Here is a 27500-nt window from a genome sequence, read left to right on the forward strand (position 1 = left end):
CCACCAAACCCCCCTCCGTGCGTCGGTTGAGGTGGGCGGGGTTGGGGGGGGGCGGGGTTTGGTGGTAGCGGGGGTGTATATTGCAGCCCGGAAGAGTTAGGGCTGCAAGGTGTTCTGGGTATTTGTTTTGTTGTGTTACGGTGCGGATGTTCTCCCGAAATGTGTTTGTCATTCTTGTTTGGTGTGGGTTCACAGTGTGGCGTATATTTCTAACAGTGTTAAAGTTGTTTATACAGCCACCCTCAGTGTAACCTGTATCGCTGTTGATCAAGTATGCCTTGCATTCACTTGTGTGTGCGTGCAGAAGCTGCACATATGTGACTGGGCCAGCACTCGGACTGGGTGAAAAGCGGACGTGATGATTTTCGAGAGGGGCATTGAAATTTGGGAGTCTCCCGGGAGGGGCAAGCATGAGAATTAGCGGTGAATGCGGTGTTACCGCGGCACCGCCGCTGTATATAATCGGCGGGCCAGCTCTAATGTTAATTTGATATTGCCTCAAGGGCCAAGTGAAATTACACGGCGGGACAATTTTGGCCCGCGGGCCAGAGTTTGACACCCATGCCTTAGAGGATACAGTATAATTTATACGGAGCGTGTCGGTATGGACGCTCACCTGTGTACTTTGCCGCCGTAGAAAGGTTTCGTGTGGAAGGTGACCGTGGCCGAGTATCCGCTCTTGGCACAGTTGATGCAGACTTTGCCGCCCAGCTCCACCCAGGGCACGGTCAGGATGGAGCGGGCGTAGGCGGACGGCAGCGAGAAGACGTACTCCTCCTCATGCTCCAAGAGAGACAACACGCCTGGGAGGAGGAAGGTGAACAAAAAAGTGATATAAACCAGTAATAAATGTATAAAGAAGGCAATGTTTGTGCGTCACTTCCCCTCCCACATCGTTTTATATGTGAGCACCTGATTTGTATCCAATTTAATTTTTAATCACCTATGAGCCTTGTGTGCAAATCAACAAATACCATTCTTCTAATGAATCCAGGGGAAGAGTTCATAGACATAAACTTGAATAAGTAAGACTTGTAATTGGCAACATTAGTTGTATTACAATAATTAAGTACAGTAGGGAAGGCATTCATATGGCCACATTCCCTTTCGCAATGCAGTGTGCTGAAAATGATGGAAAGCTCCACTCTACATAGCAACTGACGCTATCAGTAAAGTTGAAATTGCCACAAAACACATTTTAGGATAGTCAACACTGTACAGCAGGGGTGTCAAAGTCATTTTAGCTCAGGGGCCGCATGGAGGAAAATCTGTGCACACGCGGGCCGAACTATTAAAATCATGGCATTAAAACTAAAAAATAAAGGCAACTTCAGATTGTTTTCTTTGTCTTACTTTGGCCAAAAATAGAACAAACACATTCTGAAAATATTACAATAAAAATATAGAAAAAAATACCGGCACCGGTAAAGTTTAGATCCATGAAGGAAAGAAGAAAGTGAATGAGTGTTTATAACTGAATACATTTATATATGCATAAACATTTGTTTTCTTTTGTATTATTTTTTTAAATTAATTAAGTAACATTTATCTTTTATCAACCTTTTTCCAAAACACAATATAGAATGTGAGATATAACAAGATAATGCATACATTTATCATTTGTTTTTTATGACGTGATGGGGTCCCTGGGGCCCCATTTTGAAAATTCCTAGCGCCAATACCAATACATGCGGCTGTGGCCTGCGGGCCGGTTCTAATACTAATCAAATATCATCCCATGGGCCATAGATCATTCATCCGGCCCGCGGGCCAGAAGACTTGACTTTGACACATAGGCTCTACTGTCATCTGGCGGCTAAGGTGGATAGTGGCTGTCAAAGTGTACCAACTTGTCGGATTACATCCCCGTCCTTCTACTATCCAGGTGAGAGGCATGATTTATGATCCACAATAAAGTTGGACGAGGAAGCAGCTGATCAGTCAATGATGTCAACATTGGCACACACACTTGTGATCCCGGCGCCGCTATAAATAGTTGGTCTGTGTTAGCGCTTATAATAACAATATCACAAAAAATATATATATTTCTATATATAATTTTTGGAAATAGGAAAAATAACATACAGGGTCATATGTACCTGATGATATGGAGGTAGAAAGGATGTATTCAACAACATTTTTGGGAATCTATATAGATGATCAATTAAATTGGAAACTGTACATAAATATACTCAAGACAAAGATGGCAAAAACCATTGCTATGTTACATAAAATCAAAAACTCCGTAAATCAAAAGGCTCTTAACATGTTATAAAATTCATTCGTACTCCCATATCCTAATTATTGTGTTGAACTCTGGGGTAACAATTACAAATCAAACATCAATTCTATGTTCTTACTTCAAAAGAAAGCGACTAGAATTGTAAATTATGCGGATTATCATGACCATACCGATGCTCTGTTTATTGAATTAAAAATATTAAAACGGCACGATTTTGTTGACCTCAACACTGCTATTGTGACGTACAAAGCTCATAACCACATGCTGCCTCGGTGTCTACAGGAGAGGTTCAAACCTAGGGAGAGTCCCTATGACCTCAGAGGTTCAGCTGTCTTTCAGAAAGCAAACATAAGAACGAGCTTAAAAAATAGATGTGTTTCTGTCAGGGGGTTCAACTGTGGAACAGCTTGGATGATTCCTTAAAATGTTCCAGTTCCATTCACACATTTAAAAAAAACTTTAAGACCAATGTCTTGGAAAAATATATCACTCTTGAATCAACACAGTAGTTAATACTATGATCAATGTTAATGAAAAACTAAATGTAGGATATAAATATAATGGAATTATAATTGTTTGTATATAGTATATTAATTGATGTGTACAAGCATATTTCACATGCCTTTACTGTGTATATAATTGAACAGTATTTATGTTGTGTACAATGTGTATTTATAATATGTTGTGAAAAGGAAATTTCATATTTTTTTTGGAAGCTCATCTCGTACTTGACTTTGTTTACAGGGTTAGGCGCAATAAGGGTTCAACTTCAGCCTAAACCCTTTCGGTCTGCAACATTTTTATTTTTTTATTTATGAATGTACAACTGTTTGTTTATGAATGTACATAAAATCATAAACTTAAGAGATGGTTTGATGTCAATAAATTATCATTAAATGTAAAAAAAACAATTTATGATTTTTTGTAAGAGGAAAAGGGAGAAAACGATCAAACTGTCAATAGATGGAATTAATATTGAAAGGGTTTCTGAACTTAGATTTTTAGGAGTGATACTGGATGACGGTCTGACATGGAAATCTCATTATGCACATGTACGGAAAAAGATGTCTAAGAGTATTTTCATATTAAATAAGGTAAACTATGTGTTAGATTATAGGGCAATGTGCATATTGTATTGTGCACTTATATTGCCATATATCAGCTACTGTGTGGAAGTGTGGGTGAACACATATAAGAGTAACATAAAGGCATTGTATCAACTACAGAAAAGAGCTATAAGGATTATTCATAAAGTAGATTACTTAGAACACACTAACATATTATTTATTAATTTGGGTTTATTGAAATTACAGGAGTTCGTAAAGTTAGACATTATGTGTCATGTTTAAGGCTAAAAGTAAAACATTACCAGCAAATTTACCAAAAATGTTTGTCATCACTTCTGAGTATGAAGAGTATAGAAGAAAAGGTCATTTCCAACATCAGTATTCAAGGACAACTTAAAAACAAATGTGCATAACAGTGGTGGGGGTTAAACTATGGAATTCTCTTTACAATGAGATAAAAGATTGTAAATATATTTCCAATTGAAAAAAAGATATAAAGACAGAACAATAAGATCATATGGACAGCCATAAGTGTTTACATTTTGCTTTATTTTTATTATTTTACTTATTTTTTGCCCAGTTTTGTGTTTGTTTTGTATCATCCCGTGAGGTGTATATTACTCATTTTGTTTTTTTTGTTCGGTTTGTACTTCATGAAGTTTTGCACTTGTGTTTTTTTGTTTGTTTTCGTTATATTTGGATGTAATTGTTGGTTTATATGATATTATTAAGTAAGACTACGTATTATGTTGAAGGGGGCAGGAAAATATAAGATTTTTCTTCATCCTGCTCCTTCTCAGGCATTGGTGTGTAAATGTATAATTGAATAATTGTGGTATAATTGGCTATTGATCAAAGATGCACATCAATGAAGGAGATGAATAAAAATGAAATGAAAAAAATCAACATCTGTTTGTTTATGTAAAACTGTTTGTTTAATTTGTTGACCATTGACCGAAGAAATAATAAACTAAACTAACTAATACTTGGTTAATATTCCAAGTCATGAAATGTAAATTGAGTATTGTTGGTGCTTTTTGAAAGGTTATTCATTACGTTTTATGGGCGGAATAGAGGACCACCCATTGGCTGCAATGCAAGCAGACTTTTATTTATTAAAAAGAATACTTCCGTGGTCATGAAATGATTGTGAACGATAAACCAAATTACAAAAAAAAAGTGCAGTTCCCCTTTAAGAACATGTTGTGTTTCAAAGCGGCAAAGAAGACATTTCCTGCCTCACCTTCTCCAACCATGGACACTCCAATAGACATGCCCATGAACTTGCTCTTGGTCCACACGTGGGCGCTGACACACACCCTCCTCTCCCAGCACTCGCAGTAAAACGCAGAGACGGGCGGATGATGGGACACCTGCTCGCCCACGAAGCGGACTCTGTAGCAGCCTCCCGGTGGGTCGTCGCCCTGTTGCGCGTTGTTGGGGCCCCTGCCCGGCTCCCGGGCGGACCCCTGATTGGCCTTGACTTTGTCGTGAGGGACATCCCAGGAGCAGTGGAAGGTCTCCCCCAGCACGGGGTTGTAGGGCTTCTTGGCCACGGCCCCCTTGCGGCCTTCGTGGAAGGAGGTCAAGTAGTACTCCACAAAGCGGATGATGCGGTCCTCGGCCGTGGCGCCGGCTGTGATGGACAAGAACAAGTCTGGGTGGGCCATGAAGTTGGCGTACATCTCCAGCAGCGAGCGCCTCTCCAGAATAAAAGTAGGCAGCACCACCTACAAAGTGCCAGGAAAATCCAGAGAGAGAAAATGAAAGTTCAGAAAGGAACCGTTGGTGTGCGATTGTTGCAATGTTCACCCGTGTGAGATCCATGCCCAGTTTGAGCTGGGAGAGCAGGTGGAGAATGACGCTCCTCTGCTCGTCCAGGACCCCCAGGTCCTCCTCCTCGTTGTCCTCCGTGTCCGTCACCTCCTCGCTGGGGCCGATGTCTGCCAGGCCTGCTGCTCGCTGCTCACACATCAAAACAAAACCGCCATTTTAAGTTGGAGCTTCACAATTTTAACGAACTTTGCTGCTGTCGTCAGACGTGGAAATCGCTCATTTTTCTGATTCCTTTTTTTTTTTTTTTTTTTTTTGTCCTGTCCAGATTCTCAGGCAAATCATATAGTTGATGTAGATGCCCATATCGGTTGTTCAGATTTACTTTACAAAAGAGAAGTGTAGGATACTTCTCTTGTTGCCTTATTTGTATTTAACTTTCTTAAATGTATTTATATTATCATTTGGTGCAGCCGGGCCGGAGCAGGAGGGGATAGAAAGAGAAAAAAAAGAAGACAGAGGGGGAAATTGTGGGAACAAGAGGGGGATTAGACAGAGAGACAAAAACAACAACAGCAAACACAACAACAACAACAACAACAAAGCAACATCAGCAAATACGACATGTACAAATATGATGGTAAAAGTGATAGCAAATAAGCAGTTAGCGAAAATAAAAAAAATAATACAGAAATGACAATGAGCATTATTACACTACAAATGGAGCAAATCAATCAAATCAAATCAAATCAACTTTATTTATAAAGCACATTTAAAATTTACCACAGGGGTAGCCAAAGTGCTGTACAATGAACAGGTTAAAAGATAAAACGAGTACCGAGCAAACACAACACAACACAAACAGAACACGATAAAAAATAAATAATTAAAATAGAATAAATAAAAACATAAAAACATAAAAACAGGTTCACAGCAGGTGTATTATGGGGCGCCATTGCAGGATGGATATCACTCAGTGTTAAAAGCCATGGAATAAAAGTATGTTTTTAAGAGAGATTTAAAAACAGGAAGAGAGGAGGCTTGTCTAACACTCAGGGGTAGGTCGTTCCAGAGCTTGGGAGCAGCATCGGCGAAAGCTCTGTCACCTCTAAGCTTCAGCCTTGTGTCAGGGACCGTCAACAGCAGCTGATCGGCTGATCTTAAGGATCAGGTGGGGCAGTAAGGCTGAAGGAGGTCGGAGAGATAGGTTGGCGCGAGGTTGTTTAGACATTTAAAAACAAATAAAAGGAGTTTAAAATTGATTCGGTAACGCACAGGGAGCCAGTGAAGGGACGCTAAAATAGGGGTGATGTGCTCACGTCTGCGGGTCTGTGTTAGCAGACGAGCAGCAGAGTTCTGCACGAGCTGCAGGCGGGCGAGGGAGGCCTGGCTAATGCCTACATACAGGGCATTACAGTAATCAAGATGAGTCGAGATAAAGGCGTGGATTAATTTCTCAAGATCATGTCTTGATAGAAGCGGTTTCACTTTCGCTATTTGGCGTAATTGATAAAAGCTTTTTTGAACGACGCTGCTGATTTGTTTTTCGAATTTAAAATCTGAGTTAAACTTTACCCCCAGGTTTGTGACACAGTCGCTGAGATACGGGGTCAGAGTGCCGAGGTCAACGTTGGGGGAGGGAGAGCGACTTGGACCGAACAACATAACTTCTGTTTTATCTTCATTTAGGCTCAGGAAGTTAGCTGAAAGCCAGACTTTGATGTCGTGCAGGCAGTCAATAAGACGTTGAACCGTGTTATTTTGTGCCATGGGAAAATAAATCTGGCAATCATCGGCGTAAAAATGAAATGCAATACTGTACTTCCTAAAAATAGAACCAAGGGGGAGAAGGTAAAGCGCAAATAAAATTGGGGCAAGGATTGAGCCCTGGGGGACCCCATGTGGTAAAGGAGCTGTGGACGACATAAAACTGTCTACTTTTACACAAAAACTCCTGTCGGTTAGGTACGACCGGAACCAGTTGAGGGCGGCGCCCTTAATGCCCACACAGTTCTCAAGACGAGTGATTAAGGTGGCGTGGTCGACGGTGTCGAATGCAGCAGACAGATCTAAAAGCACCAGGACAACATATTTACCAGAATCAGTGGACAGGAGGATATCGTTAAAAACTTTTAGAAGCGCTGACTCTGTGCTGTGGAGGGCTTTAAAACCGGACTGGAACAGCTCAGTGATACCATTATCCTCTAAGAAGGGCAACAACTGACTGTAGACAACCTTCTCTAATATTTTGGAAATGTATGGAAGATTAGAGATGGGTCTGAGGTTAGAGAGGAGAGAGGGGTCGAGGCTGGGTTTTTTAAGTAGAGGTCGTACCACTGCATGTTTAAACTCTACTGGAACTATTCCAGAAGAGAGGCTACTATTGATAATGTTAAGGACACTTGATTCAATAGTAGCAAGTACCTCCTTAAACAGGCGAGGTGGGAGGGCATCTGCAGGAGAACCAGAGGGCTTCATATGACTAACTGTGTCACTTAAAAAAGAAAAGGACACCGGCTCAAACTGATGGAAAACAGAAGAGAAATGCAGAGGAACAGAAGGGTCATATGAAGGCTGAGATAGACTGGCTCTAGTTGACACAATTTTGTCAGTGAAAAAATGGAGACAATTTTCACAGAATTCAAAAGAAGCATCAAAACCAACAGATTTGGGCGCAACAATGACAGTGTTAATAGTTTTAAACAGAACTCTGGGGTTGTTAGAGTTAGAACATATAATCTGAGATAGATATATATTCATTTCTACTTTTACAGGAAAACAGGCTTTCTTTAAAAATGGCAAAGGACACATGCAGCCTGTCTTTTTTCCATTTTCTCTCTGCTCTTCTACATACGCGCCTGGCAGCCCGAGTGACGTCATTCAACCAGGGCTGAGGCGTCTGAGGCGTGGCTTTAGAGCGGCGGCATTTGAAAGGCGCGATCGTGTCCAGTGTTTGTAAACAAATAGAGTTGAACCCAGAAACCAACTCTTCAGTATTCAGACATACAGAGGCTGCAGAATTATCATCACAAAGAGTCGAAAAAATAGAGGAGAACCGAGCAGGAGACGAAGAATTAAACATGCGAGAGCGTTGGGACGGAGCGCACAATTTAACTGGACACTGCGTGGGAATATCAAACAAGATCGGCATATGATCAGAGAACACAGCGTCGCAAATGTCCAAATTAAAAACACACAAACCATACGAGAGCACTAAATCGAGTGTATGCCCGCGTTCATGTGTAGAACCACACACAGACTGTACAAAGTTAAATGAGTCGATTATATTCAGGAAGCTCCTGGAAAGCGGCTCGTCTGGACAGCAGGTGTGAATATTAAAATCACCCACAATAAGGACACGATCATATTTGGGCAGGATTTCTTTCTTTCTTTAGTTTATTTCGAACATGAACACACTTACATCATAATACATCACACAATTTCATATCATTTCATTTTACATCATGCCCGAAAAGGAGTAGGAAGAAGCAAAGCTTATTTAATCCTACCCCTTTCCCACTTCAAGCGTTTACAAATATATAGAATCATTTACTGACCTTTTTATATAATAAAATAACATCTATGAATTAGTATACAACAGTTTTGTAATATGTAATTAATTAATTAATTCAGTCATTGGCCCTAGTGTGTGAATGTGAGTTTGAATGTTGTCTGTCTATCTGTGTTGGCCCTGCGATGAGGTGGCGACTTGTCCAGGGTGTACCCCGCCTTCCGCCCGATTGTAGCTGAGATAGGCTCCAGCGCCCCCCGCGACCCCAAAGGGAATAAGCGGTAGAAAATGGATGGATGGATTATTAACATACTGAGATGAAGAATATCTTATTTTCAATAAGGTTGAAAGTATTTCTCATAATTCTTCTTTTTTGTACTCTGTAAGCACTATTATTTTGATTTCAGCCAGAAATTCAGAAAAGTCCGTTATAAAGTCTTTGTGGTACTTGGGTGGTCGATAGATGACGGCACACAGGACGACATCAGAAAGACCCAGTTCAAACATGCACAGTTCGAAGCTTGAAAAGGAGGATTGTAGGCGGATCTGACGGCATTTAAAGTCATTTTTAAAAACGACTGCTAATCCTCCTCCTTTTCGACCGGACGGCCGTGGGGAATTAAAGTAGGAACACTCCGGAGGCAGAAGTTCATTAAGAGGGGCGGACTCACCGGCTCTCAGCCATGTCTCCGTCACACAGAGGAAGTCCAGTCCGCGGGAAGTGAAGAAATCCTTCAGGATAAACGTTTTGTTTGTCAAAGATCTTGCGTTCACAAGACCGAACCTGGCGGGGGCCAGCACGTCCAAGGCCGCAATTAATCCGGGTGGGGCCCGACACACAGCCCGCAGGTGGCGGGAATCCACCCCGCGCCTCCGGGGGCGGGGACAGCAGGAGCGACGACGGCAAGCCTCTTCCTCCAAACCAACGATAGGAACCAGCCAGGAGCCGATGGGATCGAGCGAGCGTGGGTGCAGGAGGAGACCGGATACCGCACCATTCCTCCTTCGGGAAGCCACGGGAAGCCGGCCCAGGAGTGCCCTAACTTTCACCAGCTGGCCGCCACGTTTACCGCGGCGCCGGAGACGCTTCCGCCGGGGGAGAGGAGCCAGGGGGCGGGAAAGGAAGGCAGGAATCCGGCCAGGTGAAAAAGCTGACTGGGACGTCGAAAAACCAACGTCGAAGTTGATCATATCAGTGGGAGAGGGGCAAAGATCCAACAGTGTTTGGCGGTCATACACAAGCAGTGAGCTGACAGAGACGAAAATAGACGCAAAAAACACAAAAACGAACAGAGCTGACAGCGAGAGACGGCAGGCCAAAGCACATACTGGCGCCATCTTGGTCGGGGCTTGCCACATATACCAATAGAAATAGCGCTATTGATAATGAACAATACCAATACTTTACCTTTTTTATCAACAATACAGTTGTTCAAATGCAACAATACATATACGTAATGGTAACTTGAGATACGAAAGAATGCAGAAAAATGGAGGGGAAGAAAGAGAAACAACCTACATTAACCTTGTAGATTGTTATAGTAACAATAGGTTAAGCTTTGTCAGTGTGCCATGTGTTATACCCAGTTTACCCTAGGGCAACAACGTTAATATGTTTGATGAAACAGAATGTGTATATGTTTTTGTACAGTGAGTGTATATAATAATAATAATAATAATAACTGGGATTTATATAGCGCTTTTCTAAGTACCCAAAGTCGCTTTACATGTAGAACTCATCATTCACACCTGGTGGTGGTAAGCTACTTTCATAGCCACAGCTGCCCTGGGGTAGACTGACGGAAGCGTGGCTGCAATTTGCGCCAACGACCCCTCCGACCACCACCTATCATTCATCATTCAATTCACCGGTGTGAGTGGCACCGGGGGCAAAGGGTGAAGTGTCCCGCCCAAGGACACAACGGCAGCGTTTTTTTTTTGGATGGTAAGAGGCGGGGAGCGAACCTGCAACCCTCAGGTTGCTGGCACGGTTGCTCTACCCACTACGCCATGCCACCCCTTATATGTGCAGTATGTGTATGTTTGTATAATAAATGTGCGTGTGGATGTACGAACTTTGAGTATGTAAATATGTACTGTATTTGTATATGTATGTGGGAGCGTAGGTACCTATGTGTGTGTGTGTATGTATGTATGTATGTATGTATGTATGTGAGTATATGTGAATTTGTATGTACAATATATTTGACTCCCAGTGTGCGTGGGAGCCAGAGTACGGCCCCAGCTTTTCTGATTCCTATGAAAGACACAGGTGCTTCAATTGTACGCCTCTGTCGGGAGGCCATTAACTTGTTCATCATCACCACCAAGCAGCGAGAAACAACAAGCACCACGGAACTACGGTCTTATTAAACAGCAATAACATGGCAAACACACATGGCCGTATTGACCTGGATTCTACCACAGCAACTAAAACAAGAACGATTTCTGTTTTTGTTTGTATTTACCAGTGTTTAATACAATAGTCCTCACTCAAACACATTATGATGGGACTGTCTGTGAATGTAGTTTGTTGTTAAAACGGCATACGGTATAGGTATTGGTATACAATGAAGTACCAAACAGCACATTCGCCAGCCTCGATATTCGCCATGTGTATAGGTTGTTACCAACGTTCACTCTAAGGTGTGCGCCTGTGCAATTGCGCACTGCTCAAGCGTCCTCTGCACATGGCAAATCTATGCCACGCACAAAATCAAATTAAAAAATGAGCACATAACAATTTTCGACACGACACAGACACGACAGAGAAAACAGTTTTCGTCATCATTGTTCAAATATTGTAACGTCTGTCGAGACGCTTTGAGGACAGGAATTCCATCCATCACTTTACTGAGCAAAACTCTTTGTTGTCAGCCATAAACACATCACCAAAACATTAGTAAAAAAAAATTATATCTAGCAAAACTGGTCATTTTCTGCAGTACAAACCAGACCAAAAGCAACTTTGTTATATCAACAGCAGCCGCTTGCTCTTTCTCACTTGCGCCAACACATGCACATATAGCACTTAGCCAGTGATGCGTTTACAGCCACACAAAAAGTCGGAAAACTCCAACACCACACATAAAGTGTCATTCCAGGTCGTTACACTATGATTTACCAATCAAATGTGTGCTTATTCTAGTGTAATTTATTAGGAATCTTCATTTATAAATATTAATCATAAAATGGTGTTGGTATATTAGATAAATACTAATAAAAATATATTTTTTACAAAGAGGAAGTTGCAGGAATGTACACATGATCCCCTGCTTACATCTCATTGTGCAACATGTGAATGTTTTATTGGGAACTAAATGCAATGTCTAAAATGGGTACAAACTATTTCCAAAGCAGGACCTCCACCCAGACAAACAATACAAGTACCGGTACACAGTTCATGAAAAACAATATTTTTTGTTATTGTCATTGTAAGTGGGCCTAAACACTTATATTAGAAAATATTATCATGGAAATGACTGTTGTCATTTGATTATAATAATAAGAGAATGTTGTCTGTCTATCTGTGTTGGCCCTGCGATGAGGTGGGGACTTGTCCAGGGTGTACGCCGCCTTCCGCCCGAATGCAGCTGAGATAGGCTCCAGCACCCCCCGCGACCCCAAAAGGGACAAGCGATGGAAAATGGATGGATGGATGGAGATTGAACTTATTATTTAGTCAGGTTTGGGACAAGTGTGCTGCTGGTGTAGCCACAGTGTGCACGTCTGATGTTGCTCACATGGGCTCCACTGAATGCTCAGGGAGTTTTTGCGTTTGCTCGCACACATGAAAAATGAAAGGGAACATTGGTTGTTACGGATTACAAGAGCGATCACTCTTCTCATCGGTTTGTGGGCGTTTGTACTCCATGCACATAAACGGCAATAATTGTAACCGCTGTAAATCTTCTGACCGTTTGTATTACCGTATTATTTTGAAATGATCGAAAAACTGTGATTGATAAATACACTTTGATAAAATTATGGACACCAACTAGCGTTAGCTTGCTAGTTTGCTTAAATGCCAACATGCAGGCAAAAGGTTAACGTTATTAATGTAAACTCGACAGCGTCAAGTTGAAACAGACGGACACAAACTCTGTTTAACAGGAAGTGAACTCGAGTGATGTCACAAACTGGAAGTTAAATAACTGATCACGTAATTGAGATTTTTTGGAAAACATTCTAGAAAACGTTTACATATTAAAATGGAAGATAATCATTTAAACACACAAATAAAAATAATATGGCTCTTGAAGCCAAAACAATATCCGACGTTTCCTCTTTCAAGAAAGTATATTGTGTGGCTATTTATTTTAGTTAAAACATTTTTTTTTAACTTAATTAAAATATTTGTGTGTGTATATAATTACTTTTTGAGCACATTAAACAATAATAATGATAACCGTGAACTTTATTTAGCCAACTTGTTTATTGTTTTGTTTGTGTTTATTTGAGGGTCGGCAGAGGGGTTAGTGCATCTGCCTCACAATACGAAGGTCCTGAGTAGTCTTGGGTTCAATCCCGGGCTCGGGATCTTTCTGTGTGGAGTTTGCATGTCCTCCCCGTGACTGCGTGGGTTCCCTCCGGGTACTCCGGCTTCCTCCCACTTCCAAAGACATGCACCTGGGGAGAAGTTGATTGGCAACACTAAATTGGCCCTAGTGTGTGGATGTGAGTGTGAATGTTGTCTGTCTATCTGTGTTGGCCCTGCGATGAGGTGGCGACTTGTCCAGGGTGTACCCCGCCTTCCGCCCGATTGTAGCTGAGATAGGCTCCAGCGCCCCCCGCGACCCCAAAGGGAATAAGCGGTAGAAAATGGATGGATGGATGATTCATTTTGAACACACAAAAAACAAATGCAGTCTCTCCAATACAATCTTGTCATATGAAAATAACAATAGTAATAGAAAAAAAAAAAAATAAGCATGGCGTGTGTCCAAAAAGGAGCTTTTAATATAATAAGCCCCATCACTCAGATATAAAATAATAACTGATTCTTAATCAACAATGCAATATTTGGTACAAGTGTATTATTTATTGCATTGTATCGTAACTCATGTATCTAGGTGCGTGCTGAGTGGTCCATCACAAAGATGTACAACCCTGCCGCATGTCAGCAGCTAAATTAGGAGCTTTTGTTTTGAAAAGGTTCGATGACTATTAATATACCAAAAAATATATGACATAAATATATCCTTATAGTCTAGATTTATAGGCCAATTTGCAGGTGCTGGGAATAAATGTGTTACTAACACTGTTATTTTTACTAGTAACGAGTAATCTAATCTAATTTACTTTTATAGACGCTGCAACACCGTCACCGATACGTTTGATGTAACGTGGCCCGCTACTTTGGATGTGGTTGTATGTCAACATGACAGCGTCAGAAGCAGTGCAAGTTCAATGCAGAAAATATATTTTTACTTATGAAAGCAACAAGCAGTAGCACACTAAAATGAACTTGATATCAAATAGAAGGAGGGAACATCACACAGCAAACAAACACTCATACTACTACTACTACTACTACCACTACTACTACGTGGGCATAACGAACAACAAATCAATGAATGAAGTGGCAAGCTTTTTAATTTTACAGTACCCCGTTTGTCGTCAAGGAGTCAAGACAGCTATCGAAGCACATTCAATCTCTTTATTTGCCAGAATTAAAACAATCCAGTGAAAAGATTTAACGGCTAACAAACACACCTGAGCTATAGCTGCTCTGTCTGCCTCTCTCGCTGACGTCAAAAGTCACTTAGCAACAGTCACCACCTTTTAAAAAGGCACACAATCACACACACAGACTGCTTTCATGAAACGTCTTTCAACTGCGCATATATATATATATATATATATATATATATTAGGGCTGAAACGACGCGTCGACGTAGTCGACGTCATCGGTTACGTAAATACGTCGAGGACGTTTTTGTTCGTCGACGCGTCGCATATTTACGTCACACTACCGTCATGGCGGAGCGCAAAGCAGACGATGCGAGCGGTGCGAGCGAGGGGAAAAAAGCACGCCAAAAGTCGTCAAAAGTGTGGGAGTATTTCAATAAACGGCATAAGAAGAAACGCTACTTTTACTCCGCTACTTTTATCTACATTCAGCTCGCTACTCGCTACTAATTTTTATCGATCTGTTAATGCACGCTTTGTTTGTTTTGGTCTGTCAGACAGACCTTCAAAGTGCTTGCCTTACTGGTGACGTTTCACTTCGTTCCACCAATCAGATGCAGTCACTGGTGACGTTGGACCAATCAAACAGAGCCAGGGGTCACATGACCTGACTGGCTCCGAGCTAACTTCGGGTGTTACCATTTAGTGGTCAATTGTACGGAATATGCACTGTACTGTGCAATCTACTAATAAAAGTTCCAATCAATCAATCAAAAGTGTGAAGGAAAAAAGACCCTTTTTTTATTTCAACCGTAAAGACTGACTGCACAGTTCCTGTCTTCACAATAAAAGTCCCGCTCCATCGCGCCTGCGCTTTCAAAATAAGAGTCTCCGAAAGCCAGCGCAAACAAGCTAGCAAGCTACGGAGTTTGCCGCCAATGTATTTCTTGTAAAGGGTATAAAAACGAATATGGAAGGTGGACAAATAAGATGTCAAATAACAACCACTTTCATGTGGTATTAGACAGAAAGGAGGAACTTTTTTTCTCCTCCATTTGAAAACGTGGACGTTACCAGCACTACTTCCTGATTACAATCAATGCAAGTCATCAGAATCAGGTAATACACCAACTTATATTCTTGTCTTCATGAAAGAAAGGAATCTATATGTTAAACATGCATGTATAATTATTAAAACACCTTTAACATGTAAACAAAAACGGCAAAATAAATAAATATAAATTATATACTGTATATATCAATGTATGTATATATATATATATATATATATATATATATATATATATATATATATATATATATATATATATATATATATATATGTGTGTGTGTGTGTGTGTGTGTGTGTGTGTGTGTGTGTGTATATATATATATATATATATATATATATATATGATATGTGTGTGTATGTTACTCAGTACTTGAGTAGTTTTTTCACAACATACTTTTTACTTTTACTCAAGTAAATATTTGGGTGACTACTCCTTACTTTTACTTGAGTAATAAATCTCTAAAGTAACAGTACTCTTACTTGAGTACAATTTCTGGCTACTCTACCCACCTGTGCTAATAATGTTGTTGTATGCACACTGTGTCGAGCGGAAATGGCCTATCATAGCAGCACAACGGCAGCGTTCTTGCCATCACCATCAACTAGTCAATCGTCCGCATGAGTATACGTTGTCATCATTACACAAAAACATGAATGTGTCATTTGTATCTGCGTTGTAAATTCATAAACTAAAGCACCGTTTCGCTCTGAGAGGAGCGTTTGGCGTGCCTGTTCAGTGTTTACAAAGACGCGCTCCTCTTTAACGCTAACGTTAATTAGTTGTGCAAATACCTTTTACAACATTAACAATTACGTATACTATGTACAAACGAACAATTAACTTTCACTTTAATCATACTATCATTGTTGTGTTATTAAGCAAAATAAGCAAAAGTTTTACTTTTGTTGAAATGTTTACACTGTTGTTACAGAATATTTCGTTTTGCACTTTTTTGTATTGGATGTTTATCTTTATTTTTGCACATTTTAGCAAATAAGCAATACTTTTACTTTTGTTGAAATGTTTACACTGTTACAGAATATTTCCGTTTTGCACTTTTTTGAATTGGATGTTTATCTTTATTTTTGCACATTTTAAAGCAAAATAAGCAATACTTTTACTTTTGAAATGCTTATACTATTGCAGAATATTAAGATTTGCACTGGATGTTTACTTTTATATTTGCACATTAAAAGCAAATAAGCTACTTTTAATTTTGTTAAATGTTTACATTGTTACAGAATATTTTGTCATGTTGTTGTCAATGTTGACTGAGTGGCCATACTTTTTTTTTTGTAAATAAAAGCCATGCCTTTTGAAAAAACTGGCCTACATTTATTTTTTCATCTTCATTTTAAATAAAAAAAATAATCGGTAAAAGGAAAAATAATATATAGATTAATCGAAAAAATAATCTATAGATTAACCGATTAATCGAAAAAAATAATCTATAGATTAATCGATAGAAAAATAATCGTTAGCTGCAGCCTTAATATATATATATATATATATATATATATATATATATATATATATATATATATATATATATACATATAGTTGTAACACTATATTTACTTTAACTTGTAATTAATTACATGTAGTAAAGATATCTTGTAATTAATTACATGTAATAAAGAGTAATTCCATTACTAATTCAATTAGTTTCTGGCAAAGTAAAAAATAACTAGAATTACTTTTTAAAAGTAATTTTCCAAACACTGCTTATCGTCGATCCCTAATTTCAGCCTTAAGCAAGTATTCCAACCCCTCAAAGTCACGTTTGGTCTCTGCCACAATGGTATTTGTAACTCCTACAGCATACGGCCAATTATGCAAAATAGACAAAAAAAATCTAAGTAACAAATATTCACGGTGAAGCATTTTGGTGTCATTGCTTATGTTTCAGTAAAAATGACTACCGTATTTTCCAGACTCTAAGACACTACTTTTTCCCACGCTTTGAACCCTGCGGCTTATGAAACAGTGCGGCCAATTTACGATTTTTCTTCGCTGACGGCAATAATGTTTTGTATTCAACAAATAGTTTTCATAGGACACAAACACCGAAATGGTGTGTTATTGTTTGCGCTATGGCGCCATCTTTTCGACAAATTCTCTTACTCCAAGTTCTGCAGGTTGAAAATGTACTTCTGGTTTTGTGCCTTGAACCAGAAGCACAGCCGTCCATAGCATTTCTGCTCGAAAGGATTCTTCATTCATCACCCCAAGCAACATTTTTAAGTTTTACAATACAACTAAAACAAGTCATACTTACTAAACCGTCCCATGTGTGATGTCTGTAGGAGTGTTTTCATGCATATTTGTACGTGCTATTGTAATGTAATCGAGCTAGCATCGTTAGCATTACACGTTTACAAGTATCTGTGTTAGTATTATTAACTTACAATGGCATTCGTTTTGTATTGTTTGAGTTTCGTAAATTCACCAAAACGCCACCGTGGATGTATCGAGTCTGTTTAGCTGATTGGAGAGCTAGTTTCCGCACCAAGTGGGTCCATGATGAAGAATTCTGTTTTGTTTGATCAGCGTGTCTTTACAGACATCGTTTGAAAACAATTAAGGTATTTGAATTAGGGGTATTGTTTTTTTATTATCAGTATGTTGTTTTTTTTATATATTTTTTTTTTTTTATATTCAATCAACATAAAAAACACAAGATACACTTACAATTAGTGCACCACCCCAAAAAACCTCCCTCCCCATTTACACTCATTCACACAAAAGGGTTGTTTCTTTTTGTTATTTATATTCTGGTTCCTACATTATATATCAATATATATCAATACAGTCTGGAAGGGATACAGTCCGTAAGCACACATGATTGTGCGTGCTGCTGGTCCACTAATAGTACAAACCTTTAACAGTTAATTTGACTAATTTTCATTAATTAATAGTTTCTATGTAACTGTTTTTATATTGTTTTACTTTCTTTTTTATTCAAGAAAATGTTTTAAATGTATTTATCTTATTTTATAATTTTTTTTAAAAAAGTACCTTATCTTCACCATACCTGGTTGTCCAAATTAGGCATAATATTGTGTTAATTCCACGACTGCATATGTCTGTTGATATCGGTATCGGTTGATATCGGTATCGGTAATTAAAGAGTTGGACAATATCGGATATCGACAAAAAGCCATTATCGGACATCCCTAATTTGAATAAACATTTACAAAATATTTTGTACCTGTAAATGCGGTTATAGTCTGTTGTGGTTAACATATGTAAAAACATTTATTTCCTCTAAAGTTTGGTGGGTGCGGCTTAAATACCAGTGTGCTTTGTAGCCCGGAAAATACATTAGTTTCAATTGTGGTTATTTCGACAACCGCTTATGTTGACATCAGTCAGCCAAATGGGAAGACATACGAAGTTTATTTGTTAAAACACGACTGTTTGTAAGCTTCCTACCCGATTGGGATTTGGGTTTTGTGAAGTTCAACAGGGGAATGAAGACAAAGCCATCAATGAGCAAATGTTAGCGCTCATTCATTCACAAGACACTTTCTGTAGTAGAAAGAAAATACGCTTAAGTGAGTTATTATGCTTTCCTTCACAGCCCCGACAAGTCAAAACGTAGTGAAGATGTGTGCTTTGTTTTGTTTCCCAGCAGCGTTGAACAGAAGATGCTTCCATTGCAGTACAAAAAGGAGCAGAAGTCTTTGATATCTCCTGCAGCAGCGTGGCAGAGGCAGGGAAAAAAGGAGAGGCTAATGTATAATGCACAAAGTGCTCTCCAGCCTGTGGGCCACAAAAAGTCTCTCTGCTCGCACTTCACCTCACTGCTGCTCATCCGCCATCGCTCGCTTTGTGCCGTACTGTCACCGTTATTTCAACCGCGACGCTGCCGGAGATAAAGACATATGAAATTCTTCTGCTGCTTCCTCGCATGGAAGTGCATGGAGGCGGAAAACGTGCAGGACACGAGAGCCTTGTGCGTTACCTGAATATTTCATTCTATGCACGTGAGTGAGTCACGTCATTTCGCACTTCGCACGAACCGAAACGGGCACACGTGTGCCGGAGTCCCATGAGCTGCTTGGGATTCTTATTTATAGAAGCGAGGGCGGAAGGCTTGGAAGAAGTCTGTTATGATGCCAGCGGTTTTAATTAATTGAAAAGGCTCTTGACTACGACAGGAAATTGCTGCTGAGGAGGTCAGAGCCCTTGAAGGATGATACTATAATCAAGTGTTGTCAGTGCAGAGAGTAGCATTAGCTCTCAAACACGCGTAATAATTAAATTAACATGTCAGTCTCTGTATTTAGCATAATCACTCGAGAGATGCCATCAGTATCCGTGAAAAAGTGTGTGATAATTTTTTTCAATGCCGATCACAAAAGCCGATCGATTCCTTCTGGGTGGAACTTGCTGTGTTTTTGGCTAACAAACACCGTATTTTTCGGACTATAAGCCGCAACTATTTTCAGACGCTTTGAACCCTGCGGCTTATAAAATGGTGCAGCTAATTTATGGATTGTTCTTTGCTAACGGACATTTTTGGTATTTAACAAATAGTTGAAACAACAGACAAGGTGACAGACAGAAAAGGTGTGTTATTGTTTGAGCTATGGCGTCATCTTTCCGCTCACTGCAGGTGTTGTGGGTTGAAAATGTACTTCCTGCTTTAATGCCCTAAACTAGAAGTAAAACAGTCTGCGTTTTTGCTCAAAAGGATTCTCCATAATAAGCAATGTTTTTAAGTTTTACAATTAGGTGTCCGATAATGGCTTTTTTGCAGATATCCGATATTCCGATATTGTCCAACTCTTAATTACCGATTCCGATATCAACCGATACCGATATATACAGTCGTGGTATTAACACATTATTATGCCAAATTTTGTTGTGATGCCCCGCTGGATGCATTAAACAATGTAACAAGGTTTTCCAAAATAAATCAACTCAAGTTATGGAAAAAAAATGCCAACATGGCACTGCCATATTTATTATTGAAGTCACAAAGTGCATTATTTTTTTTAACATGCCTCAAAACAGCAGCTTGGAATTTGGGACATGCTCTCCCTGAGAGAGCATGAGGAGGTTGAGGTGGGCGTGGTTGGGGGGCTGGGGGGTATATATTGTAGCGTCCCGGAAGAGTTAGTGCTGCAAAGGGTTCTGGGTATTTGTTCTGTTGTGTTTATGTTGTGTTACGGTGCGGATGTTCTCCCAAAATGTGTTTGTCATTCTTGTTTGGTGTGGGTTCGCAGTGTGGCGCATATTTGTAACAGTGTTAAATGTGTTTATACGGCCACCCTCAGTGTGACCTGTATGGCTGTTGATCAAGTATGCCTTGCATTCACTTGTGTGTGTGAAAAGCCGTAGATATTATGTGATTGGGCCGGCACGCAAAGGCAGTGCCTTTAAGGTTTATTGGCGCTCTGTACTTCTTCCTACGTCCGTGTACCACTCTGTACAGCGGCGTTTTAAAAAGTCATAAATTTTACTTTTAGAAACCGATACCAATCATTTCCGATATCACATTTTAAAGCATTTATCAGCCGATAATATCTGCAGTCCGATATTATCGGACATCTCTATTTACAATATAACTAAAACACTTCATACTTACTAAACCATCAAATGTGTGATGTCTGTAGGAGTGATTTCATGCACATTTGTACATGCTATCGGATTGTAATCAAGCTAGCATGTTTAGCATTATCGAATATGCTAACACATTTATAAGTGTCTGTAGTATTACCGTATTTTTCGGAGTATAAGTCGCACCTGCCGAAAATGCATAATAAAGAAGGAAAAAAACATATATAAGTCGCACTGGAGTATAAGTCGCATTTTTGGGGGAAATGTATTTGATAAAACCCAACACCAAGAATAGACATTTGAAAGGCAATTTAAAATAAATAAAAAGAATAGTGAACAACAGGCTGAAAAGTGTACGTTATATGACGCATAAATAACCAACTGAGAACGTGTCTGGTATGTTAACGTAACATATTATGGTAAGAGTCATTCAAATAACTATAACATATAGAACATGCTATACGTTTACCAAACAATCTGTCACTACTAATCGCTAAATCCCATGAAATCTTATACGTCTGGTCTCTTACGTGATTGAGCTAAATAATATTATTTGACTATTTACGGTAATGTGTTAATAATTTCACACGTAAGTCGCTCCTGAGTATAAGTCGCACCCCCGGCCAAACTATGAAAAAAACTGCGGCTTATAGTCTGAAAAATACGGTATTACCTTACAATGGCATTCTTTTTGTATTGTTTCAGTTTCCCATATTCCTCAGTGAACTCATCAAGACGTCGCCGTGGAGTTATTGAGTCTGTTATCTGATTGGAGAGATAGCTTCTGCAACGAGTGGATCCATGACGATGACTTCTGTTTTGTTTGATTGACTGTTTTACTGCCGTCTGACAAGCATCGTTTGGAAACTAATAATGTATGTAAATATAAATGTGCAGCCAATATATGTAAAATACTTATTTATTCTAAAATTTGGCTTAAATACCGGTGCACTCCATAGCCCGAAATTTCCTGTATATTTCTTACAAGTATTATTATCACTGGAGGACAAGGCTGCACACCGAGGAAGCACAAGCTGGAGCAGACAAACTTGTTAGTAAACAAGCTTCCAGCTCGGTGGCAGCAGTGCTTTAATAAATCAACATTTGAGTTTTATTTTTACAGTATATAATGAGAATGATGCTGTAATATATATATACTATAATACTGTATGTATAACAGTATATAAAGACTATTGTTTTTGTACAATAATATTGATTCCATATAACAGGGGTGCTCATTACGTCGATTGCGGGCTACCGATCGATCGTGGAGGGTGTGTCAATCGATCACCAGCCAGGTATTAAAAAAATAGTCCTAAAAATGAGCGATCATAAATCTTCACTATGACGTCACTTTCGTCACTTGATTGACATTCACGGCACCCGAGGGTCTTCTGAGATGACGCTGGCTGCTGCCAGCTCTTTAAAATTACCGACAGGAAGGCGAAAAACACTTTATTTCAAAAGACTCTGGCGCCGTACCTGTCGTCAAAACTCCAAAGACCGACTGCACAGTTGCACAACAAAAGCGCTGCTTCATCCTGCCTGCGCTAACAAAATAAGAGTCTCAGAAAGCTGGCGTGCACAAGCTAGCAAGCTACGGAGTTTGCCGACAATGTATTTCATGTAAAGTATATACAAAGGAGTACGGAAGCTGGACAAATAAGATGCCAAAAACCAACCACTTTCATGTGGTATTGGACAGAAAGGAGGACTTTTTTTCTCCTCCATTCAAAAATGCGGACGTTATCAGCACCACTGTCTGATTCCAATCAATGCAAGTCATCAGAATCAGGTAATACACCAACTTATATTCTTGTCTTCATGAAAGAAAGGAATCTATATGTGTTAAACATGCTTGTATTATCTATAAACACCTTTAACTTATTAACAATATTAACTATATGTGTTAAACATGCTTGTATTATCTTTAAACACCTTTAACTTATTAACAATATTAACTATGTGTTAAACGTGCTTGTATTATCTTTAACCACCTTTGAGTTGTTAACAATATTAACTATATGTGTTAAACATGCTTGTATTATCTTTAACCACCTTTAAGTTGTTAACAATATTAACTATATGTGTTAAACATGCTTGTATTATCTTTAAACACCTTTAACTTATTACCAATATTAACTATAAGTGTTAAACATTCTTGTATTATCTTTAACCACCTTTGAGTTGTTAACAATATTAACTATATGTGTTAAACATGCTTGTATTATCTTTAACCACCTTTGAGTTGTTAACAATATTAACTATGTGTTAAACATGCTTGTATTATCTTTAACCACCTTTAAGTTCTTAACAATATTAACTATATGTGTTAAACATGCTTGTATTATCTTTAAACACCTTTAACTTATTACCAATATTAACTATAAGTGTTAAACATTCTTGTATTATCATTAAACACCTTGATTTATTAACAATATTAACTATGTGTTAAACATGCTCGCATTATCATTAAACATCTAACTTATTACCAATATTAACTATAAGTGTTAAACATGCTTGTATTATCTTTAAACACCTTTAACTTGTTAACAATATTAACTATATGTGTTAATATTCTTGTATTATCATTAAACACTTTTAATTTATTAACAATATTAACTATATGTGTTAAACATGCTTGCATTATCATTAAACATATTTAACTTGTTAACAATATTAACTATATGTGTTAAATATGCTTGCATTATCTTTAAACACCTTTAACTTATTAACAATATTAACTATATGTGTTAAACATGCTTGTATTATCTTTAACCACCTTTAAGTTGTTAACAATATTAACTATATGTGTTAAACATGCTTGTATTATCTTTAAACACCTTTAACTTATTACCAATATTAACTATAAGTGTTAAACATTCTTGTATTATCTTTAACCACCTTTGAGTTGTTAACAATATTAACTATATGTGTTAAACATGCTTGTATTATCTTTAACCACCTTTAAGTTGTTAACAATATTAACTATATGTGTTAAACATGCTTGTATTATCTTTAACCACCTTTGAGTTGTTAACAATATTAACTGTGTTAAACATGCTTGTATTATCTTTAACCACCTTTAAGTTGTTAACAATATTAACTATATGTGTTAAACATGCTTGTATTATCTTTAAACACCTTTAACTTATTACCAATATTAACTATAAGTGTTAAACATTCTTGTATTATCATTAAACACCTTGATTTATTAACAATATTAACTATGTGTTAAACATGCTTGCATTATCATTAAACATCTAACTTATTACCAATATTAACTATAAGTGTTAAACATGCTTGTATTATCTTTAAACACCTTTAACTTGTTAACAATATTAACTATATGTGTTAATATTCTTGTATTATCATTAAACACTTTTAATTTATTAACAATATTAACTATATGTGTTAAACATGCTTGCATTATCATTAAACATATTTAACTTGTTAACAATATTAACTATATGTGTTAAATATGCTTGCATTATCTTTAAACACCTTTAACTTATTAACAATATTAACTATATGTGTTAAACATGCTTGTATTATCTTTAACCACCTTTAAGTTGTTAACAATATTAACTATATGTGTTAAACATGCTTGTATTATCTTTAAACACCTTTAACTTATTACCAATATTAACTATAAGTGTTAAACATTCTTGTATTATCTTTAACCACCTTTGAGTTGTTAACAATATTAGCTATATGTGTTAAACATGCTTGTATTATCTTTAACCACCTTTAAGTTGTTAACAATATTAACTATATGTGTTAAACATGCTTGTATTATCTTTAACCACCTTTGAGTTGTTAACAATATTAACTGTGTTAAACATGCTTGTATTATCTTTAACCACCTTTAAGTTGTTAACAATATTAACTATATGTGTTAAACATGCTTGTATTATCTTTAAACACCTTTAACTTATTACCAATATTAACTATAAGTGTTAAACATTCTTGTATTATCATTAAACACCTTGATTTATTAACAATATTAACTATGTGTTAAACATGCTTGCATTATCATTAAACATCTAACTTATTACCAATATTAACTATAAGTGTTAAACATGCTTGTATTATCTTTAAACACCTTTAACTTGTTAACAATATTAACTATATGTGTTAATATTCTTGTATTATCATTAAACACTTTTAATTTATTAACAATATTAACTATATGTGTTAAACATGCTTGCATTATCATTAAACATATTTAACTTGTTAACAATATTAACTATATGTGTTAAACATGCTTGCATTATCTTTAAACACCTTTAACTTATTAACAATATTAACTATATGTGTTAAGCATGCTTGTATTATCATTAAACACCTTTAACTTGTTAACAATATTAACTATATGTATTAAACATACTTGTATTTTCATTAAACACCTTTAATTTATTAACAATATTAACTATATGTGTTAAACATATCATTAAACACCTTTAGCTTGTTAACAAAAACAAATATTTCATAAATAAGTAAATATAAATTATATATATGAATGAGGTAGATCCCCACGACTTGATCAATTGAAAAGTAGCTCGCCTGCAGAAAAAGTGTGAGCACCCCTGCCATATAACATAGAAAACTAAAGGTTGACTTCATATAGTTAGGAAAGTTGTTATGGTGATCATGAATGCATATTTCTTTATTTTTAGGGGCAATTGTGCTCCTAAATACACAGTAAAAAACAAAAAAAAACTGGCAGCTCAGTCACTAGGATTTTAGTGTAAAATTTATGGTGAATTTTACTTTGAATTACCGTAAACCGAAAAACACTATCCCTGTCAATTTTATGTTAAAAATTCTGGAGACTGAGCTCCAAGTTTTTGACAATTTTTGTTTTGTTTTTACGGTGCATTACTGTAAATGCAAAAACAGTATGGCTTATTGTTAAAGTAAAATTTTGGCAACTGAGCTGCCGGTCTTTGACCGGAAAATCTATGGTTGTTTTTACAGTGTGTTACTGTACATGGAAAAACAGTACAGTTCCAGTGTTACTTTCACCGTAAAATTCTGGCAACTGAGCTGCCAATTTTTCACCATAAAATCTACAGTTTTTAAGACTGCATTACTGTAAATGGAAAAATGGAAAACTCATAGATTTTACGCCAAAGACTAGTTGCTCAGACGCCAGAATTTCTAGCTAACAAAACAACTATGGTTGTTGTTTATACATTGCATTACTGTCAATGGAAAAAGGGCACTACAGTTTTTACCGTAAAATTCTGGCTACCGAGCTGCCAGTTTTGGAACTTCTTTTGTTTTTATAGTGCATTCGTGTGAATGGAAAAATAGTCTTGACTTTTATTGTTACAGTACAATTCTGGCGACTGAGCTCGCAGTCTGAGCTACGTTTTTTTTACAGTGTACATGGAAAAACAGTACCGCTGTTATTTTTCTGTTAGAATTTTAGCGACTGAGCTGCCATTTTTTTCCACCGTAAAATCTATAGTTGTTTTAACAGTGCATTATTGTAAATAGAAAAACTGTACCATTGTTAATTTTATCATAAAATTATGGCGACTGAGCTGCCGATCTTTTAAAATGTTTTGTTTTTACAGTGCATTACTGTAAATGCAATTACAGTACAGCTTCTATTGTTACAGTAAAATGCTGGCTACTGAGCTACCAGTCTTTGATCATAGAATCTAGGTTTTTTTTTTACAATGCATTGTTGTAAATAGAAAAACATTACCATTGTTATTCTTACCTTAAAATTTTACCGACTGAGCTACAAGTCTGAGTTGAGCTACCGTTGTTTTCACAGTGCGTTGCACTACATGGAAAAACAGTGGCAGTTATTTTTCTGTTAGATTTTGGCAACTGAGGGACAATTTTTTTCCACCATAAAATCTACATTTTGTTTTTACAGTGCATTACTGTAAATGGAAAAACGCTATTTTTTTACCGTAAAATTATGGTGTCTAAGCTGTTAGGGGCAGTATAGCTCGGTTGGTAGAGTGGCCGTGCCAGCAACTTGAGGGTTCCAGGTTCGATCCCCGCTTCCGCCATCCTAGTCACTGCCGTTGTGTCCTTGGGCAAGACACTTTACCCACCTGCTCCCAGTGCCACCCACACTGGTTTAAATGTAACTAGATATTGGCTTTCACTATGTAAAGCGCTTTGAGTCACTAGAGAAAAGCGCTATATAAATATAATTCACAAATTCACACAGATTGTGAACGTTTTGGTTTTACAGTTCATTACTGTAAATGGAAAAACAGTCTGACTTATTGTTACAGTAGAATTTTGGCGACTGAGCTACCAGTCTGAGCTATGTTGTTTTTTTATAGTTTGTTACTGTACATAGAAAAACAGTACCACTGTTGTTATTTTTCTGTTAGAATTTTGGCGACTGAGCTTCCATTTTTCACTGTAAAATCTACAGTTGTTTTTACAGTGCATTACTGTAAATAGAAAAACAGTACAACATTAATTGTTACAGTAACATTGTGGCATCTGAGCTACCAGTCTTCGACCGTAAAAAAATCTATTGGTTGCTGTTTTTACAGTGCACTGTAAAAACAAGTGTAGCTTAGTCACCATAATTTTACTGTGATAATAAAAGTCATATTGTTTTTCCATGTGCAGTAGTGCACTGTGAAAACAAA

General features: G+C 37.7%; 1 protein-coding gene across 1 annotated transcript in view; it reads right to left on the minus strand.

The window, feature by feature from the left end:
- LOC133621014 (oxysterol-binding protein-related protein 10-like) overlaps window positions 1-27500 on the minus strand; it is a 199706-nt gene that overhangs the window by 28057 nt on the left and 144149 nt on the right. The window contains exons 8-10 of the mRNA XM_061982779.2: window positions 5122-5271; window positions 4553-5039; window positions 617-803 (exon numbers count right to left, since the gene is read on the minus strand). Of these exons, the coding sequence (XP_061838763.1) occupies window positions 617-803; window positions 4553-5039; window positions 5122-5271 (824 nt within the window). The remainder of the gene's footprint in view (window positions 1-616; window positions 804-4552; window positions 5040-5121; window positions 5272-27500) is intronic.

Source organism: Nerophis lumbriciformis, linkage group LG21 (assembly GCF_033978685.3).
Source record: "Nerophis lumbriciformis linkage group LG21, RoL_Nlum_v2.1, whole genome shotgun sequence".
NCBI lineage: Eukaryota > Metazoa > Chordata > Actinopteri > Syngnathiformes > Syngnathidae > Nerophis > Nerophis lumbriciformis.